The 20,179-nt window shown below is 49.7% G+C and overlaps 1 protein-coding gene across 4 annotated transcripts in view; it reads right to left on the reverse strand.

The window, feature by feature from the left end:
• Positions 1-20,179, reverse strand: part of CRACD (capping protein inhibiting regulator of actin dynamics) — a 279,559-nt gene that overhangs the window by 14,522 nt on the left and 244,858 nt on the right. For 2 of the 4 annotated variants that reach the window (XM_043906702.1, XM_043906703.1), the window contains 5 exons: positions 16,854-16,989; positions 9,293-9,457; positions 6,400-6,468; positions 3,991-4,173; positions 613-3,388 (listed from right to left, as the gene is read on the reverse strand). In XM_043906702.1, the coding sequence (XP_043762637.1) occupies positions 613-3,388; positions 3,991-4,173; positions 6,400-6,468; positions 9,293-9,457; positions 16,854-16,973 (3,313 nt within the window). In that variant the 5' untranslated portion in view covers positions 16,974-16,989. Of the gene's footprint in view, positions 1-612; positions 3,389-3,990; positions 4,174-6,399; positions 6,469-9,292; positions 9,458-14,861; positions 14,882-16,853; positions 16,990-20,179 lie in introns of those variants that run through there. The other 2 variants (XM_043906705.1, XM_043906704.1) reach the window with 2 other exon arrangements.

The raw sequence follows: 20,179 nt of genomic DNA on the forward strand, positions 1-20,179 counted from the left end.
CTTAGTTTCTGTCGCTACTGCCCAGAAACAGAGCGCACACACTGGGGCAGGAATCAGCCTTTATCGTCACTGTACAGGCCCCTCATAAAGATTAATGACCTGCTTCCTAGTGGCTCAGACAGTAAAGAATCTGCCTGTAACACAGAGACCCAGGTTGGATCCCTGGGCTGGGAAGACCCCCTGGAGAAGTGTATGGCTACCAACTCCAGTATTCTTGCCTGGAGAACCCCATAGACAGAGGAGCCTGGTGGGCTACAGTCCATGGGGTCACACAGAGTTGGACAGGACTAAGCGACTAACACTTTCACTGTCAACCTGAAGTGTATCCGTCTGTGCAGCACCTAACTCACTACTTGTGTAAGGAAGGATCACTAATGGGTGTGAGCTGCAGACACACAGGTCAGTCCACATTTCCAAAACTGTAAAGACGAGTACAGAGCCCCACTCTGACTCAGGAGTCGGGGCCCTTGGGGAACGGGGCGCCAGCCTCTAATTAAGGGAAGTGCTCCAACAACAGCTCCAGGGGCTACCTCCGGCCCTGGGCAGTTCTGCCTTTAGCTGCGACTCAGGAGGATGGACAGAGGCAGAGCTCTGCGATCTATAGCTACGCACCTTTCCTCCCCGCCTCCGGCGTTGGGGCGGGCTTCTCTTGCCCAGCGGATGGAGCCGGGGAAGCCGGTTTCCTCTCGGTTTCCACCTCTTCCTCCTTCTCCCGCTTCTGCTCCTTTCTCTCCTCAGGCGGCGGGGGCGAGGGCGGCCAGCCGCTGTCCCGGCCCTCCTTGCACCGCTCGCTGGGCTCCGGCTCGGGCCTCCCCACCCGGCGAGTCAGCAACTCCACCAAGTAGGGCCTGCTCACCTTGGAGAGCGGGGAGGATGGTGGGGTCTGACCCGCGGGCTTGGGGGCCAGGGCTGGCTTCTGGGCCAGGGGCAACCTGTTGGCTGCCTTGTCCTGCTCCGGAGCCGGGGGCTGGCTGCCGGCCAGGGGGGGCCCGGGCTGGGCCGCAGGAGGAGAGAGGCTGGGAGGGCTTTCAGAGGAGTCCTTCCAGGGGGCCGGCGCTGGCTTCCTCTCGGCGGGGAGCAAGGGGCCAGGCCTGGGGGCTGCGGCCTCCGTCTCCCGCTCTCCGTGTGCGCTCCCCGGGGCCGCCGGCGCCCCGTCGGCACCGTCCTCTGCGCTGCTGTGCCTCTTCTTCTTCTTCTGTTCTGCTTGTTGGTCGCAGTGGAAGCGCAGGGAGTAGTTGGTCCTTCTCAGTTTTATTCCGAAGAGGGACGCTTTATCCTCCCCAGCTGGCATCGCGGGCTCTGGCTTTCCTGCTCCGTCTGCGGTCTGGCCGTCTGAAGTGGTCCCGGGCTCCCCCTGGGCCACTGCTTTCTGTGGCGGGTAAGGGAGGCCCGGAACGAGGAAAGATGGAAGGTCTTTGGCAAACTTGCACCCCTCTGTGGTGTCCGTTGGCTCCTGGTGGGCCCTGGGTTTCTCTGCAGCTTTCAGGGCCTCTTGAGTATCAGCAGCAGCGGGCTGGGCCACGGGCTCTTCGCTGGGTGCCGGCGCGCATCTCTTCCTGATGTTCTCCCCTTCCGCGCTGGGTCTGGAGCCCTCCCCGCCCCCATCGGAGAACTTCTGCCAGGCAGGCTTAATGGAGAACTTGGCATTTACGGGCGGGGTCCTCCGGAGGTTTCCCCGGGAATCACACCGGCCCCTGGGCGTGAGCTCATCCCCGGCCCGAGCCTGCTCTCTCTCGCCCCGTTGGTCACTCTCTGAGCTCTTCAGGATTCGGGAGCGAATGGAAGCCCATTCAGCGAGCGCAGCCGCGCTGCTTGGAGACTCCGGTGGGGGCCTGGTCTTCGCACTGCCTGCCCGGGGTTCCCCGGGGGCTCGGGCTGCATTCTCCAGGGCCGGGACATCCACCGGCTTCTTTTCTTCTGACAAGCCCAGGAAAGACTTGCAGGCAGTGTCCTTGATCTGGCTCAGGTTGACGGCCGGGCCGCAGAGCTGGGCTCCGGTGACCAGGATGGCCGTGTGGGGGATGCTCAGGGTCGAGGGCAGGGCGTGGGAGGCCGGGCTGGCTTTGGGGGCCTTGGGCTCTTGGGGAGCTGAGGTGAGCCCCTCATCTTTCACGGGCTTCACCGGGCTCAGATTGACTTTGGGGAAGAGAATTTGTTTCCCTCCCGAGGACACCTGGAAAGTGTAAGGTCTGGGCATGGTCTGCCGCTCATCCACCTCCTGCCATCTGAGTTCCTCCACCTTTCTGTCTGTCTCTGGAGCGGCAGCTTCCTTCTCTCCTGGCGCCAGCATCTCTTCCCGGGGGGCCTCTGGCTTCTGGGGAGGCTGCATGTTGATTATTTCCCTCATTTCCTGCCGTCCACAACCGCGATCCCCAGGAACATCCCCCTGCTTTCCAGGCTGCTCCCCCGATGTCTCCGTGGCCTCTTGGCTCTGCTTCACCCAGATACTCGGTTTCTCGGAGTTTTCTCTCGGCTTCTCGAGTTGCGGGTGTTCTTGCTCTTCTGCTTTCTCTGCTAAGTCGCTCTGAAATGGGCTCCTCAAGCCGCTTTTGTAGTCCAGCTGCGGCTGATTCTCCTCTTCCACCCTCGGTGCTTCCTGAAGCTTCTTCTCCACTTCCTGCCTCCTCTGGGCCTCCAAGTCTTCTCGCTTCTTCAGTTCTTCCCTCTTCCTCACCTCCTCCTCCTCCTCCCGCCATCTCTGGGCCTCCAGTTCCTCCTGCCTCCTGAGCTCCTCCATCCGTTTTTCCTCCTCTAGCTCCCGCTGCCTTTCTTCCTCTTCCAGCCGCTGCCTCTCGGCTGCCCGCTGCCCCTGCTCCTCCAGTCTTCGGAGTTCCTCCAACTCTCTCTCCTCCTCCTCCTGCCGCAGCTTCTCGGCCTCCTGCCGGCTCCCAGCCTCCTCCTCCTCCTGCGCCAAGCATCTCCCCAGGTGCTGCTCCTCTTCCTCCAGGCCCACAGGCTCCTCGGCCTCCGGGAGTCCTCCTTCCTCCTCCTCCCTCTGCTCTGGGTCCCGGGAGCCCGGCTCTTCCAGGCTCCACGTCTCTTCTTTGCGCTGCCTCTTCTCTGCCTCTAGCTGTATTTCTCTTTCCTCTCCCTCCTCCTCCTCCTCCTCCTCCACCAAGAGTTCCTGCCTTCTGTTCTCCTCCCAAAGCCTCCGCTCCAGAGCCTGGAGCCTCTGCTCTTCCAGGCGCCGCCTCTCCGCAGCTTCGGCCTTTTGCCGTTTGCACTTGGCCTCGAGTTCTCGCCAGTATTCTTCCTGGCGTCGCTTCTCTTCCTCTGAGTCCAGCGGCTCTGGCTCCCTTTCAGGCCAGATTGGCTTGTCTTCTCCAGGGTGTCCGTTCTGGTCCAGGGACAGCTGATGCGGGAGGCCACCGTGCTCGTTCTGTCGATCCTAACATGGGTGAGGGAGACAGAATTAGCTTTCCCTCTGCACAGGCCACCTTTATTTACAATCCCATGCACCGATGTGGGTGGCCCTCCTAGCCGTGAAAGAGGGACCACGTTCCCACCACAGACACAGGTCACCTCAGGCAGGGAAGAGCTTCAACCGTTGGGTCTCCTCGCTCTATGTCATCCTCAAATTCTTTTTTTTAACACACATGTGTAATCATAGGAAAACCAGTAGCCCAGCATTAAAAGGCGAGGAAAAATAAGATTAGCACTTCATCAATGTCCCCTGAAACTCATGACTCAGAAGTCTAATCAAACTGAAGAACCTTTGACTCAGCCCGTGGCTAAGGACAGTGAGCCATCTGTCTGCTGCAAAGCAAAGTGTCTGGAGCCCCTCGGAAGGGAGCCTGTCTCTCTGAGGTCCACCAGCCACTGATGCGGGGCAACAGGTCAGAAAGGGTGGTGGAAAGGAAATGGGCCCATTCATCCTTGTGCCGGCAACAGAGCCACATCCCCGACAGGGAGAGACCAAGTCCCTCCCATAGGCCCGTCTCAGCACCACCGCGCTAGGCAGCACCAGGATGTCTGCCAGGCCAGACATACCCCGACAAGTCGCCTGTGCTTCCTGGACACCCTCTGGTTTTTTGGCTTAATGGACAGTTTGTGCTTGGCGGCACTGTTATCCAGTCGAGCGATGGCCAGGGGGATGGCATCCAGGTTGACACTTTCGATGGTGCCGGCAGAAGAAAGGTGCCTCTTGGGCCAGGATGGTTTAGCTGGAGCAACCTACAGTGGAGATTGAAAAGATGCAGTCAGTCCAGCTGAGAGAAGAGCCTGCAGGGAATCCAGCGTGTCAGCCCTTGTCAGAGTCTGCCCCTGGCCCAGCCTGGCCCAGGAGATGCTGCCAGGCGCAGGGGGCTCATGGGCACAGTGAAGTGAGCACTGCGTTTAGAACCAAAAGACACTCAGCGTGTGTTTCACCAGTGATATCCGTATTAACTGGTAAAGGCCATTTAATCTCTCAGGGACTAATTTTCCTGCTGTGAGTGACATGTGGGTTAGATTAGATCGGGGGTCAGTAAGACAGAGGCAGCGGTCCTGTCTGGGTAAAGTCTTGCTGGTACATGGCAACACCATTGCCCGTGGCTGCTTTTGTACTACAAAGGAAGAGCAGAACAAAGGGGAGTCTGTTAGTGGCAACCTTACGGCCATGAGGCCTAAAATAAGCAGTAGTTTGCTAAGCCCTGGACAAGCTCATCTCTATGCTAAGAACACTGTAACTCTAAGCGCCTTCCATTGCCACAGACGTGTACACACTTCAGCTCTTACTTTAGCCCCTTTGGAACAGGGAACGTATCTTTGTCTTCACCTTTGTATCAGTCCTCTTTATGCCCAAGTAGCAAATCTCACTTGTTAAGTGGTCAATAAATATTTATTGAAAGAAGGAACAATAACTTCTCCACCTAGGGCATAAGATTTGTTATTGGCAAAAATGCTTTAGCACAATCGCGCCAGAGTCACAGAGCACTGATGCATTGAAAGAGAAAAGAAGGAGGCGCCAGGCGAAGGGCAGCTCTTCAAAGGATGAACTGCAGAACCGCTTGCAGCTCTGTAACATGGGTATGGTCACTTAACAACCACAACCTGAGACCAATTGTAAACATTTAAGTAGGTCAGAGAGACCCAGGCTCAGAGGCCAGGCTGAGTCGAAACCAGGCCGGTAACTTCAGAGAATTCACAGGCAGGCAGGGAGGCCAGGGCTCCGGCCACACCAGGCGGCAGGGGGCGCGCACAGCCCCACGTTTCTCCTCCGCAGCATCCGTGGAGGCCAGGGTTCACCCGTGTGGCTATGTGCTGTGAAGTGCCAAACCGGTGGGTTTAGCCAATGGCTTTGCTTTTTGCAATTACCCTCCATATTTATGCACAAAGATAAAAGACGCAGCTAGCTCCAAGAGCAAAGTAAATGCTCGGTAAATAATAATTTATGACAAGAAACATGGAAGGAAGGAAAAATAATTCCAGTCATTGGTCTCCTAAGACTTTATTTATTTATGGTTATCTTTATGATAGGTGTCAAATTCTAAACCTGTGTTGAAGAGACAGGAATTAAACATTTATTTCCATCCCCTAGTGAATGCATGAGTAAAGGGAGGTAGAGCCAAATGTGATAGACGGAAGACACAGATGAAGCATTTGAAGCTGAGATTTAAATGCAGTGTTTCAAGTCTAGTTATTCAGGCTGGGCCTCTGCATCTGGGTGGGGGGACTGTCTTGAGCCACCCCCTGACCTGGGGACACTCCCCTGTTGATCACGTGATCGCCACAGGGCTCCTCAGGCTCCCTTAGGCAATGTCGCAGGTTTCAGTGGAATGCAGAAAAGTTAAAAACTAGATAGAAATACACATAAATGAAGAAATGCTATCATCTTTTCTGGGCATCTTTGAATAGAAGAGGGGCTTCCCAGGTGGCTCAATGGTAAAGAATCGCCTGCCACTGCAGGAGACATGGATTCCATCCCCTAGAGGAGGAAATGGCAACCCCCTCCAGCATTCTTCCCTAGGAAATCTCATGGACAGAGGAGCCTGGCGGACTATAGCCCATAGGCTCATAAAAGAGTTGGACACGACTTAGCGACTAAACAACAACAAATAGAAGGATATTCTTTTCCTGACAGACTCTTCACCTTCAGGTATTCTTGAATGTCTTTTTCAATGACTTACCAACGTCTTGAAGTATTAATGCACGATGCTCTTAGGAAAACTACTGACACCCGAGACTCCAAACAGACTTGGCGAGAGTGTGGCGGTTTTTCAGAGCAGGGTTCAAGTCCAGCCATTGCATTGCCATGGAAACAGATGCCAACATCTACCACCGGTTGCATTTTGAAGGGATTTAAAGTAATGGATGAAGGCAGCATTTATGAATGGAAAAATGAGGCAGCAGCTCACCCAACAAAAAGAAAAACAGAAGTTAAAGTAAGGAAGTTACACACACAAGTTCAAATCACATTACCTTCTCTTCCATCTCACTTCTGGCTCCGGGCCGATTCAGAGGACTTGGAGAACTTGGCGTCTCACTGGACTGGAACGGCAGAGAGAGTGCTCAAGTCACACGGGGGCACTTGAAGTCCTGGGCAAACACAACGGGCATCTGTGCGGAGGGCCACCCCCCTCTGAGCAGAGAACGCTGGCAGGTTCATGGTGTCCAGATTCCACCAGGGCTCCGGAGGCTCAGTATTCACTCCCCTCTCCCTCGAGTTCAACTCATTTCCCATCTGGGTGGGCTCCAACCTCAGTCCCTGATGTGCTTCCCCACTGCTGAGAGAATCGGGGACTGCCCTGTCGCCAGCGAGGCAGAACTCTGACCCCACAGCTTTCAGCCTGGCTGGCTGCCTTCCACCCCCTTCAACTGCCAGACCTCTTCTCCATGAGAAAAAAAGGGGGTCCTTCCAGGGGCACACACAGGCCTGTGCTGAGGAGGTGGGTGGCCAGAGGAGGCGAGAAAACTTTGGAGGAAGGGCGGGAGGGAGAGAGGAAAAGAGAGAAAGAAGAGGAGGAAAAAGCCTAATGATTCCCATCCCAGTCGCCTTGCAGGTCCTGGGTACACGCATATCATGTCACACGTGCCAGCTAAACCTTGCCTCCTATCACCTATGTTTACAAAAGGGTCTCATTGCCCCTTCCGGAGCCAGAAAATCAGCTTGCCCTACCTCAGTCCATTTTCTGCACCACACTTAGAAGCATCTTTAGAAACATAAATCAGATTGTATCACTGCCCTGCTGAAAATTACTCAGAGGGGAACTTCCCTGGCAGTCCAGTGGTTAAGACTCCACACTTTCAATGTGGGGGCATGTGGGTTCAACCCCTGGTCAGGCAACTAAGGTCCTACATGCCACAAGGCACAGTCAAAAGGTAAAATAAGATACTAAGATAAAAATAATAAAAAATAAATTCAAAAATTTCTCAGCAGTTTCCTATCACTTCCCAAACAACTCACCCGTTCTCCCGTGGTCTAAATGACCCAGCATCTAGCCTGTGATCCACAGCCACCCTTCACCCTCAGGCACATGGGCCTGCTTTCTGTGCCTCCTGCAGGACAAACAGTTCCATCTCGGGGTGTCTGTACTTGTTCTTCCCTGTTCCAAGAGCACCCTCCACCCCTACCAGGCCTGATCAGGGCCATCTGACCTCCTTACCTAAAGAAGCAAACCCCTCTCCAACCACATTGCTCACTTTTGTATCACCGTTTCATTTTCTAGGCAGCATTTTTATTAGTCTGAAATTATGATATCTATTTGTTGAGCTGTTTGTTGTGTGACGCTCCTCTCATCAGAATGTAAATTGCACCAAGGCAGTCCTGTGTTTACACTGTGATCCCTCAGCTGGGGGAGCACCTACTGAACGAACGACCCACCTTGTCCCCCAGACCACTGAGCCCTGTGCTTATCAGGTCTGCAGTGACAGGGAAGATCTGGTCCATAGGAATCCCTCAATCAAGGCTGATGGCTGATGTTGCGGGCCAGCCCTCAAGAGACTGGAGACGAGGATTGTTGGACCAGCCAAGAGAGAGGGTCCCTGTGCCTGCTTCACCTACCACCCACAGGTGTGGGTGCCGGGAGTCATCGGGGCCGGGCCCAGGCAGAGACAGACTACAAAGGAGATTGTCATCTTTCATCCCTCTCCTTCTTTTGTGCTACAACTTGCAGAGCACTTATCTTTCTTACTATTATGATAATGCATTAGCTGATAACTAGTATGACTTCTTCCAGGGGCATTTTAGTAACCCCCAACATCATTTCAGGCACCGTGGTAGGCACAGCACAGAGAAGGCTTTCTTGTAAGCATGGGAAGACTCAGAGCCTCAGCTAAGAGCGTCTATCTCCCTACCGGTAGGACTGTTTCTCCTTTTCCCATAAGAGGCCCGAAGGCACTCCTGCTGCTGCTAAAGGGACTCTTATTTCAGGATCTGCTCAGAGTGTTTCTTTCAAAGTGTCCAAAGAATGGATTTCTCTGGGGGTACAGTGCATAGCAATCTGCCCACCAATACAGGCGACATGGGTTTGATCCCTGCTCTGGGAAGATCCCATATGCTGTGGGCTAAGCCCGCACACCCCCAACTACTGAGTCCGAGCCTCAGAGCCCACGATCTACAGCTCCTGAGCCTGCGTGCTGCAGCTACGGAAGGCTGCATGCCTACAGCCCGAGCTACACAACGGGAGAAGCCGCCACACTGCAACCAAGGGTAGCCCACGCTCCCACGGCTAGAGAAAGCCCCGGCACGGCGACAAAGACCCAGCACAACCATAACTGAATTAAAAACAATAAGAAGAGGCAAAACTTAGACAGGATAGTGCTGGGTCAGCGTGACTTTCCACACCAAGTAAACTTCAAGCTGGTCTGTTTGATATATTCTATGCCTGTGCAGCACCTACTTCATTCTTTCCTCATTTCAAGTCAGTCCAGTTCCACAAGTAATTATTCAGTGCTCCTAAGGAAGCAGTGATGGTATCCTGGGGAGACAGATGTGTAAGATCCAGCCTGTCCTCAAGGAGCCCAACAGTTTGGAGACGGAGAGAAGACAGGTATACGGCCACAGATGTGGAGTGCAGACATTTGAAACACTCAGGATGCCCAGTGACGGCAGGGAGGACAGTGCAGCTCGGGGGTGGGGGCAGCCCGAGTCTCTGAGAGTAAGTGGAAGACCCTGGGAAGAGGGGGTGCAACGGGCACGTCTCCCTTGCCCCCCCCTCTTCCAAGCTGGCCCCCCTGCAGCTCAAGGCACTTGTGCCGGAGGTGCGGGGCGACTCCCCACCCTGCAGACCCCGGGGTTTCTGACGCCCCTGCCCACTGCCCAGCCTCCTCCCGGGCTTGTGAGCAATCGAGTCATTCCCCGGAGGAGCTTTACTTTGTTCTCGGTGTCTGAGAGGATGAGGTCTTGCTGAGTCGCGACTTCCACAGGACCGGTGAGGAACGGGTCCTCTTCGAAGCGAGCCTCGCCACTGTTTGCCTTCTTCATGGGAATGGCGTCGGGTGGCGGCTGTCCAAACCTGATGTTCTTGCCCAACTGTCGCTGGAGAGAAAGGAAAGAAAGACGTCCTGAAGCGGTGAAGCGGTCCACAGTAACCCCAGTCAGGTTCCCCAGCACAGCGAGCAGGCGCTGAGGCACATGCTCCACACGCCTGGTTTCTAGACTAGCCACCAAGCCAGGAACCCCAGACGCAGTCCTGTAATACCTCAGTCTCCTTCCCAGTGTTTCTTTTTCTTTCCCACCTTTGAGCCATCAGCCTTTTCATCCAGCCATCTCTTTCATGGAGATGCCAACATTTCCAAGGGGGGTAGAGAGATCATATTTCTGATCAAAAAAGTTGGGTATGACAGAAATTTTTTTGATTTTTGTCAAAAAAATCAAAAGTCTTTCAAAGGCACAAAAGTACTTGAAAGGTACAAAAATTATATAGAAAATAGTTTCATGAGCTGCAAGAACCACTGCGGGAAATCAAGACTGTTGTGGTTGCACAAATGGAGGAACCCTCCAGCCCCTTTTGGACATATTCCCCTTGAATATTTATTTCATCTACCTTCCTCACCAGCCCCTAACTTAAACATCCGGTTTGGGTTACAGTGGGTACCATGGCCAAGGGGAAGAAGGCGCCAGGCCAATAAGTCTTTCCATGATTGATGCTAAATACACGGAAAAGATGAAAGCAATCTTGTCCTGCCACTAGGATGTCCTCTTTGCCTTGCTGCAGCTACCCACTGTGACCCACAGGCCAGAAGGGACGCAGTGCGTCAGAGAAGGAGGCTGGAGTAAGGGCCAGAGAGAGACCGATCGCTGGTGGGAGGGAGCTGAATGGATGGTGGGAGGAGGGTAAAGGGCAGAAATTAGGAAGAAAAATAGTATTTAGAATTAAAGAAAAGCTGGATTAAAGCGGGAATTATTTTCCCTGAAGAAAAATATATACACACAATAGTTTTTAATAAGAGGCAAAATATTTAATGGGCTTGATACATTAGATATAAAATATTTAATATGTACAGAAAATGAGTGACATTGAGGAAGAAAAAGAGGTAAGCTGTGGTCATCTGAAAGAAGACTGTAATGAATTGAATATATTGTAGAAATTACTGCCTTTATCTACAGCGGGCATTCTCAAGCTCGGCACAACTGACATTTGAGGCCAGATAATTCTTTGTTGTGGGGAGCTCTCATGCACATCACGGGGTGTTTAGCATCACCCCTGCCCTCTGGACACCAGACAACAGTAGCAACACCTGTTCATTTCTGTCTGGACAACCAAAAACTGCCTCCAGGTGTTGTCCAATGTCCCCTGGTGGGGAAGATCGCCTCGGGCTGAGAATTACTGCTCTAGACCTAGGTCTTTCATGATTCAAAAGAAAAAAAAAAAAAAAAAACAGACTACATTATCTGATCTTTATCTTTAATGTGGCTAATATTTAATCCCACAAAGCTGCAAAAATCCTTAGCAATCATATAATCTGAACCCCTCGTTTTACAAATAAAGTCAAGGTCCAGTGACTGGCCCAAGCTTATGGAATGAATGAGTGGTACCAAAGGGACCTGAATCCACGTCTTCTAAAACATATTCAGTGCTGTTTTCATGGTGCTCCACTGGTTCTCATAAATTTACACTGCGCTTCCCTCTTCTTACTGGGACAGAAAGAGAGGATCCAGCATTTTTACCACCTTACCGAAGGTGGCCTCCCTTGAGGAAAATGCCCATTCTCTCTTTGAACTCAAGAGTATCAAGTCCACCTTCACCCAGCTCCCCCTCAGCTTTACGTGGCGGACGGTGAGATTTCAGAGACATGAAAGAGACGAGCCCCAGGTCCCCTCCCCGCACCCCGGGCACCCCAGCATGCCAAGTCAGGAGCACAGAGACAAGGACTCGGATTTGATCTGCTGTATCTCAGCCTGAACCCGGCGCCCCCTGACACCACGGGGAGGGAACACACATCAGAAGCCCAAGTTCAGCCAGTGAAGTACAGCTTGAACAGCCTAAAGGGGTTTCAGGGAGGAGAAGGCTGCAAAAGGGTGTCTTCTACAATGAGTTTAGCAGGAAGCGGCAGTTAGTGTCTACTCTAAGCAGATCAATAAGCAGGCACAGTTAGAACAGCCGATGGTGTTAGACAAGAGGACACGGTGTAACAAAGCCACAGGCCCTGTGGCACTCTTGGTGCCCTGTGGGAGATGGATGGGGGCCTCGGCAGGAGTGGCAGGAAGAGCTCCTGTGTCCTAGTCACAGTCTGGGCAGGGCTTCCCTCTGGGACTCCCAGCCCAGCCTTTGGTTGACCAGTTATCTGGTCATCTGGTCACCTGGTTATCTCTTCTCTATGTATGCTGGTAAAGAGCTAAAAACTTTTTTCCAATCACCCTAGAATGAGACCTCCTGTGTCAGGGTCTGCCATCTACCAATGTTCTTGAATATCTAAGATGAGGCTATTTCTTCTACTCAGAATGGAAAGAGTAATTCTTTAATGAGTTCCCAAGGGGAACTAAGCTTAATACATCAACGCCCTTTTGTTAGGATTTTGGCCACCATCACAAAAAGAATGAATGTGCTGATTTTTTTGTTTTTGTTAGAGCCCTTCTTATGACACTGATGTCAAGTTCACATTGCTTATATTGAAATAAACTCCGAAGATGCGATGTTTATCATGGCTACCAGACAAAAATGAAAGAGAAAATGGGGGAAATACATCAGCTGCAATAAGAACAGGTGAAATAAGGTGTGTGGGACAAAGCTGGGGAAATGGAGAGCATGACGTTAACAAAGTTGAGAGTTAAAGAGGGAAATTGAGAGGAGGGTGAAGGGGGCAGACGGGAGGCCCAGGGAGGAGAAGCTGCAGCCCTGGTGGCAGGGACAAAGCCGAAGGGGGCGGGATAGGGGAGACTGGGAGGGAGGGAGAGGCAGGGAGGGAAGGAGAATGCGTGTGTATCTGGGGGCTGGTTTATGTCGCGGGTATGTTCATCCTGGCAAAAGAAACACAATGCTGTTGCCTTCGAGAATGACAATGAGCATCTCCGTAAAGCAGCTGATTTAAAATTCCTCCGGAGAAAACAAATTCAGGCTGCTGGTTAGGGAGCTTGGGAGGAGGGCGAGGGAAGGAGGAGGGGAGGACCCAGGTCGTGCAAACAATGACGGCCACCATCCAGGGACAGGAAGGCAGCCTCTCCGTCCAGACAAAGGACTGTCCTCGCAGACGCACCCTGCCGTGGCCACAGGCCAGGGCAGGGCTGCAGGGCCACGGCCATGGTGACCGAGCCTCAGGCTCTCAAGGCCCAGGCTCTTGCACTTGATCTGTGGTTCCTGCTCCAAATGTTCCCCTCAACTGACTCAGAGGGGACGGGGCTGCTGGACACTTCATCTGATTTATTGACAACTAAAAGATGACTGCCGAGACCTATCTGCCATCTCAGATGTCGAATGAAGTGAACAGGGATAAACATGGCTTTTTGGTGACTTTTCTTCCGCCCACTACTCAGGCATTGTCATGGGAAGAACTGTGATACAAGCAGTCACTCAAAACCAGCCCATTAAGATGAGCTTGCCCATAAGCTTTCAGGGGAATAAACTATTACCACTCCTTCCATCTATACACAGATGTATTTTAATAGATATGTATATTTTTACATACCCATGGATTCTTTATATGCACTGAGATAATAACCAGAGGGGAGAGTGGAACCTCTGTGCCTAAACTGAGTCCATGTTACGTGTGGCAATGAATGGGCTCACTGTTAGACTGGAATGTGAGCTAAAGGGGAGATATTTTATTCATTCAAATTTGGCCATTTGGCTGTAAAATGGAATGCTGGAGAATGATATTATAGGAATGCACATCTATATTTATGAGGCTGTTTTCCTATGGTGTAGAAATTCCAAGCACATCATATTCTGTAGTTCTCAACACTGCCAATTTAGATTTCCCCAGATTTTTCATAGCCATCCTTCATACTACGGCTATAAGAACAAGGCAGAGAGAAAATAAAATCACTGTCTTCTCGAGAGAACTCCAGATACTCCCATAGTTAAAATGAATTTAAGAGAATAAGCAAAATCAAACGCACACAGATTTAAAGACATCTGCTCTGTGCAGAAGTGGTGAAGAGCAGGTATTTATTCTTTGTGTCCTTGACAGCTGCACGAGGTGCTCAAATCCTTAAAAGTAAGACACTTTGGCATTTTAAAATGAAATCCAGCCCGGCAGGAGATAGCAGCTACTGAAGATGGACATTCTCCCTCCTGAGCTAAACAGTCTGTGGACTAATAGACTAAGCATTTTCTGACAAAGCTCTGGTATTATTCTAAACATCACTTGTGGGCTTGGACTGTGATATTCCTGATTCCTATCATCAGTAGGTGCATACATACTTCACAGCCTGGTTTGCTCTGAAATAAACAGGCACCTCCCTGATATGTGCTCTGGGAACATCAAGGTCATTGTAGTCCAATGCGTTGCAGTGCAAAGCTTACAAAGCCACTCCTTGCTCTAGCAGATGAACAGTGATTTTCTATAAATGGCAGATTTTAAGAACTGGAAGGGCTCTTCAGATCATCCATTACACGCATCCTCTTGTTTTTCAGATGACGAATATGAGGGTCAGAGAGCTTTAATGATTTGCCCTGAGACCACAAAGCCAGGTGATGGCAGAGGCCTGTCAGGCACTTTTTATTTCACGTACTGGCCATAGGACAACTGACTGGTATGTATAGGGTCCTCAAAAAGGACACCACTGTCGTTTCTGTCCCTTATGACTATCCTGTATATTAAAATTTGTTCTATGCACATGCATTATCTTTATACTCAGGGGGAAAAAAGGTAATTTTTCTTTTAAAGGTTCAATTGCTTGCTACAGAAATTTTGGCAGGTGGTAGATTCACATTGTTCAGGAAAGAGTAGGCTTATTTATGCTGTATTCAGTCACTCTGTACTCAGCAGACGGATACTAACCATCACTGGTACAACCTAGGACAGTTCTGGCTGAGGTGACTATATGTGGACACTAGGGGGCAACCTTTCCAAATGCAGTCATTACAGGCGCAGCTCTGGTTTCCATGGGCTGGGAAGTTTCTTGAGCCAGAAAAAAAACAAACACATTTTTGGTTTTTTTTTTTTTTTTTTTTAAATAGCATTCCAGTAGAAATCTCATTTCAAAAGAATGTCTTAATAATGGTGGCAAATTAGCTTGCTAGGACATTTAGTGTCAAATAGGTGTTATCCACTACTTCTCTCTTTTTAAAATAAACATACACACATACACAAAGACAATTCCAGACATAAAAAACATACATGCGTCTGACATAAATAAACACCCTCATTCCATGCTGGAGTCTACGAGGGGGTGGTCTTTTATGCTGCTTACTAAGCATCAATACCAGCATAACGTTTTTATGGAAAAATGCAAAGCATTCATGCAAGTTAATAAGTTAACTACTATTTCTACGACTTACCAGGAACATACTGCTTAGTCGACTGAAAAATAAAGCAGAGTCTTTTGGGGGTGACACAGTGATATCTTATGGCACTCCAAAAATCACATTTGCTATGATAAAGGTCCCCATTTCCCTCCTTGAAAAGCAAAAGTCTCTTACTACATTGTTTCAAAACATAGCATTAGAGCTGTAAGGAGGCTTGTGCATATCCATGCAGCAGAAGCAAAATTAAGGCAGACCTCGTGTGAGTAGATGTGGTCCAGAGGAGAGCATTCAATTAGACAGCTATTCTGTTTCCCTCACATTTCTCCTCCAGCATTAACAGAACCGCTGCTTCAGAGAAATTGTCTTACATTTTATTAACTATGAAATCAGATTCTTTAAACTTCTGCCTTACATCATTAATACAAACAACAGGCATTCACATTTCTACTGAGTTTCTATATTTTCAATACTGCAGAATTATCTATTTTTTACAACTCCAAATCCACTTAGTGGAGTGATGCTGATACGTGCTGTGGTATTACAAAGATGCTACCATTTAAGACAACAGACTATTCCCTAATTTTTAAAGAACTCCTTGAAAGCCCTTGGGAAATACAGTTGGTTTGTAGACTGAGATCTGCAGGTCACTCCCCTCAGAAAGGGGCTATCAGGAGGGTTCATTACTTGTTAGGAATAATATTCCAGGAGCCAGAAACTTCAAGAAGGAAAGGTAAGAAGGAGGGGGGGGGGTGTGTCAAGGTTTTCTTCAGCCATCACTGCCCTTTCCTCTTCTCCAGTTGAAGAGAAGTGACTGAGGCTAACTTTCCTTTCTGAGTCCATAAAACGTGTTGCTGCACGGCCAGCAAGAACCAAGAATGGGAGCTAGTCAAGATGTGCTGGAATTTGAAGGAAGGGCCTAGGTTAGTTCTGAGGGCAGGACTATGGCCTTGGGCAGCACAGGGGTAGGTATAAACATCTAGGCAAGTCTGGGTGTGGTTCCAGGGTGTTGGCTATTTCCCAGCTGCCATATGCTATATTTAGCTGAGTACCTGTGGAATATATAACCAAACACAGGTCACAAAATACATAGCTTAATATTCAGTAGAAAGAAGAATATTTCAAGCAAGTAGAAAATTCTGAGTGCCATGCTTCATCATGTCAATAGCTACTCAAGCCAGCTGTCTCCTTTATTATTTTTTTGCTTGGTTCATTCATTCATTTGTTCCTTCACTGTTGCAGACTTAGAAAGAGATGGAAAGCAGCACACCAGAGTCCCCTGTACAGTCTGGATTGCCTCCAAGCAGCCCAAGCTCAGAGAAGTGCTTGCTTAGGCACTTCTGCTGGGTGATTGAGTTCTACTGAGCACTCAGGCAAACCTAGGTTGTCGGATCCCAGGGGTCTTCGCTCCCCTCGCTCTTCCTGGATTTCCTATTATTTCAATCTCAATTCAGTGATTAAAGGAGTTACCCCCTATCAGTTTTAGGGAGGAAGACTGCCCACCTCTGCAGCGCAAATAGGAGGGAAGCGGAAGAGCTTTGCAGCGTCCCTCTGGGACAGGGCGGCTCGGGGGAGCCAGGGCCAGAAACACAGCAGAACTGTGGCCCTTCATGGCCAAGCGCAGAGCCTCGGAGACGGTGCCTGCTGAGCGTGCCTGCAGCCGACAGCCAGCCTGTGCTCAGGGGTCACGGCCGACACTCGGGGTAAGGACTGCTCTCCTCCCACCCAAGTTCTGCAGCTTCTCTAGGGCACCTGTCCTCATTAAGTCCAGTTAAAAATGAGGGAGCAACTTGACAGAAAAGGAGAGGGGGTGTTCTGAAGGTGGGTACCACTTGACAATGAACCTCTCATGGGTGCACAGAAGCTTCCAGAGAACTAAGCCAGGTTTCAGAAAGCAAACATTCTCACCGGGAGTGACCCCTGGACTTCCCAATCCATGACTCAAGGCCAAGCCAGGGACCTTCCCCACTTCCCTCCGTGGCCATCCCCCTCCCCCTTCCTATGCCTCTGACCTTCAAGCTGTCTTACCTGAAGAGTTTTGACTTTGCCCAAGATGTTGTCCTGTGACATTGCTTGAACTGTCTGCTCACTTTCTGCTCCCCCATCAGGGATAAAAATACTGTCATGGGAAAATGCCCGGGTTCCCATAGAATAGTTGAAGGACCTGGAATGCAAATCATGTGCTTCATTTTATTAGGATGATAAGACGTCTTTTGGCAATTCCATCTCCTGTTCCTCCTGATTCAGGGGACTCCACCCACATCCCCAGTCTCACTCAGAAAGTGCTTCCAGCCCGCTGTCCTCTTCTGCGAGGGGTCAGCCAAGTAGCCGGGCAGACGGAAGTGTCCCTTGGGAATAAGAGGGCATGTCTCCTACACAGCCTGTTTTAGAGCCGCTCACTGGGAGAACTCAGCGTGCTTGCTACCTGTTTGTGGAGGACCCGGGACAGAAAGCACTGCAAAAACTTAGCTGCAGGAGCCTTTCTCCTGATGAGCTGTCAAGTCTTGTCAAGCAGTCCTTTTTAAGTAACATGAAGATCTCGACGTATGAAGCAAGAATTTCTCTCTCTCAGATTGTAATCCATTGGGAAGAAAAATACATACATCTAAAACAAAGACTTGGTGAGGACTGGAACTGCTGATGGACACTATCGGAATAAAGAGTCTCTCTGTGGAGACTCCTCAGGAATTCAGAGGGATGGGGGCACATGTGCTAAGGAGACTCTAAATGGGCGTCATGCATCGGGCAGGGTATCAGTGGTAGGTTCCTAACAATAAGAACGCTTCAGTTGAAAGGCTGGACTTCGTAGGAATTCTAGACTTCTACCCTGACTGTGAGGTATAGGTTGGGTGAGCTGCAGGAAGAGGGGGCAGCAGATGCCAACGTTCCTCACTTGATGTGGGAAATTAAGCTATTTCTGGGAAGGAATACGCAGGGACAGAATCACACACTCTCTGTAAGGCAAGACAGGCACACGTCCACGATGCCAGGCACACGGGCAGCTATCCCAGGGCTGAGAGCTCGACTTCTCCCTCTCCCCTCCCCCACAGAAAGGGGTCCCATCGGGAGGTTTTATCAGTGATCAAGGGCAGAAAATAAGAGCCAGTACTGGGGGAAAGGGCTCTCTGGCTGGTACCTCTGAGCTGAATTACAGAAATGCAGCAGGCAGGGTCCCAACCAAGTTTCTTGGGAAGACTGAGTACCAAATTATATCATCAAATTGGCCACATTACCAGCAGCATGGTAGCAAAGCATATGAAGTTTAGAGACAAAAGACTTGGACATAAGCCTCCTGGCTGTGTGATAATAAAAACAGTAATAACCACCAATTGCGACTTTGATGAAAACACTGTGTTGAAAGCTTTACTTTAGTGATCTCATCACCAACTGATTGTTGCAAATAAAACTCAAGGGGTAAAAAAAAACAAAAAACTCAAGGGGTAAACAGCCTTATAGGGTAGTGCTAGCGATAAAGAACCGGCCTGGCAAAGCAGGAGACACAAGAGACACAGGTTCAATCCCTGGGTCGGAAGATCCCCTGGAGGAGGAAATGGCAACCCACTCCAGTATTCTTGCCTGGAGAATCCCATGGACGGAGGAGCCTGTCCATGGCTACAGTCCATGGGGTCACAAACAGTTGGACACGACTGAAGTGACTTAGTACACAGCAGGCAAAGTCACCTAAATAGAAGCTGTAGCATGAGAAACAGGATTCAGAACAGCTGAACACAACCCCAGGCCAGGCAGCTGACGCGTTTAAAGTGGCAGAAGGGCTCTCGTATTCCTTCCCATGAGTGAGATGGAGTCTAGGTGGAGCGGTGGGAGAGGAATACAGGATGCCAGTGTCATGGGGGCTGGAATACGGGAAGGCTGGAGACGCCAAACTGCTGGAATAACGGGTGAGCCTTCAGCCACACAGCACAGGTCACTGAGGAGGAGCAACCCACTTTATGAAATACGAGGCATTGTTTCAGCATATGAATATCAGAGGCAATTAAATGCGTCATTATGTCCTCGTTCCTCAGAAACTTTGTGACCTGTGCCACCAAATGAACTTCCAAACTCACCCAACGATGCTAGGAATTAAAATTTCATTCCAAGTTATGGAATCAAACCTTTTCATATCCTGTCTGAACTTTTTTTTATCAGATTCCCTGGCTAGGATTCAGATGAAAGAAGAGGTAACAAACTTCATTTTCTACACAGTGTTTTTACAAATGGCTTATGTACACACATAGGCTCTCAGATACTCTTATAAACACATATATGCACAAGCCCACTTTAGATGCTTAATAAACGTTTACTAATGTCTCACAGTTGTATGCATATAATAGGTTGACACTGGAAGGCCAAGTTCTCTTCCAGTTTCCAAGTCAATCTTCTGGCTGAATCATGAAATTTTCTTTAAAGATTTATTTATTTATTTATTTATTATTTTTCTTAGTTCTACCAGTTTATTGCTACCAACCCATCTCCCTCCACCCTTGTGCACACATGCTCAGTCATGTAATCCCATGGACTTCGGCCCGCCAGACTCCTCTGTCCATGGATTTTTCCAGGCAAGAATACTGGAGTGGGTTGCCATTTCCTTCTCCAAGATTTTTTTTTTAAATGTGGACCATTTTTAAAGTCTTTATTGAATTTGTTGCAATATTGCTTCTGTTTAATGTTTTGGAAGTTTTTGGCCTTGAGGCACGTGGGATCTTAGCCCCTGACCAGGGATGAACATGCACTCCCTACATTGGAAGGCAAGTCAACCACTGGGCAGCCAGGGAAGTCCTTGAATCATGAAGTTCTCAAATTCTTTTTTTCCAGGAAAACTAAGAACCGACAGTTTCCTGCTTTTCTGTGTGTGTCCCAAATGTTCCTTGCTGCTAGCCAGGATTTAAGGTCCCCACATTCTCCGCTTCTAGATTATCTTACTGAAAAATAGAGAAAATGAACAGTACTAGGAGTAGCAGTAATAATTATAAACGAGTGTAATCAAAGTGGTGATATTAACACTGGCTAAATTTTATTGGGCACTTGCTATGTCCCCTCCATATGTGATAACTTCTTTAATATACCATCTCAATCCTTGTGATATACAGTATTTAAACCTTATGTGGTAGGAACGATTATTGAGCCCATTTACAGATGAGGAAACTGAGGCTTGAAGACAGTGAGCGACTCACCATAAATTAAATGACTGTACATGTGTGAACCTATTTCTGGCCTGTGTTCTCCTGGTCTACTTGTCTGTTTTTGTAGCAACAGTCCGACGCTGTCTTAGTTACTGTAGCTTTTTCCTTCCCCCCGAAGTTATTTACTTTTTATTTTTGGTTGCTCTGGGTCTTCACCGCTGCGTGTGGGCT

Source organism: Cervus elaphus, chromosome 6 (genome assembly GCF_910594005.1).
Source record: "Cervus elaphus chromosome 6, mCerEla1.1, whole genome shotgun sequence".
Taxonomy (NCBI): domain Eukaryota; kingdom Metazoa; phylum Chordata; class Mammalia; order Artiodactyla; family Cervidae; genus Cervus; species Cervus elaphus.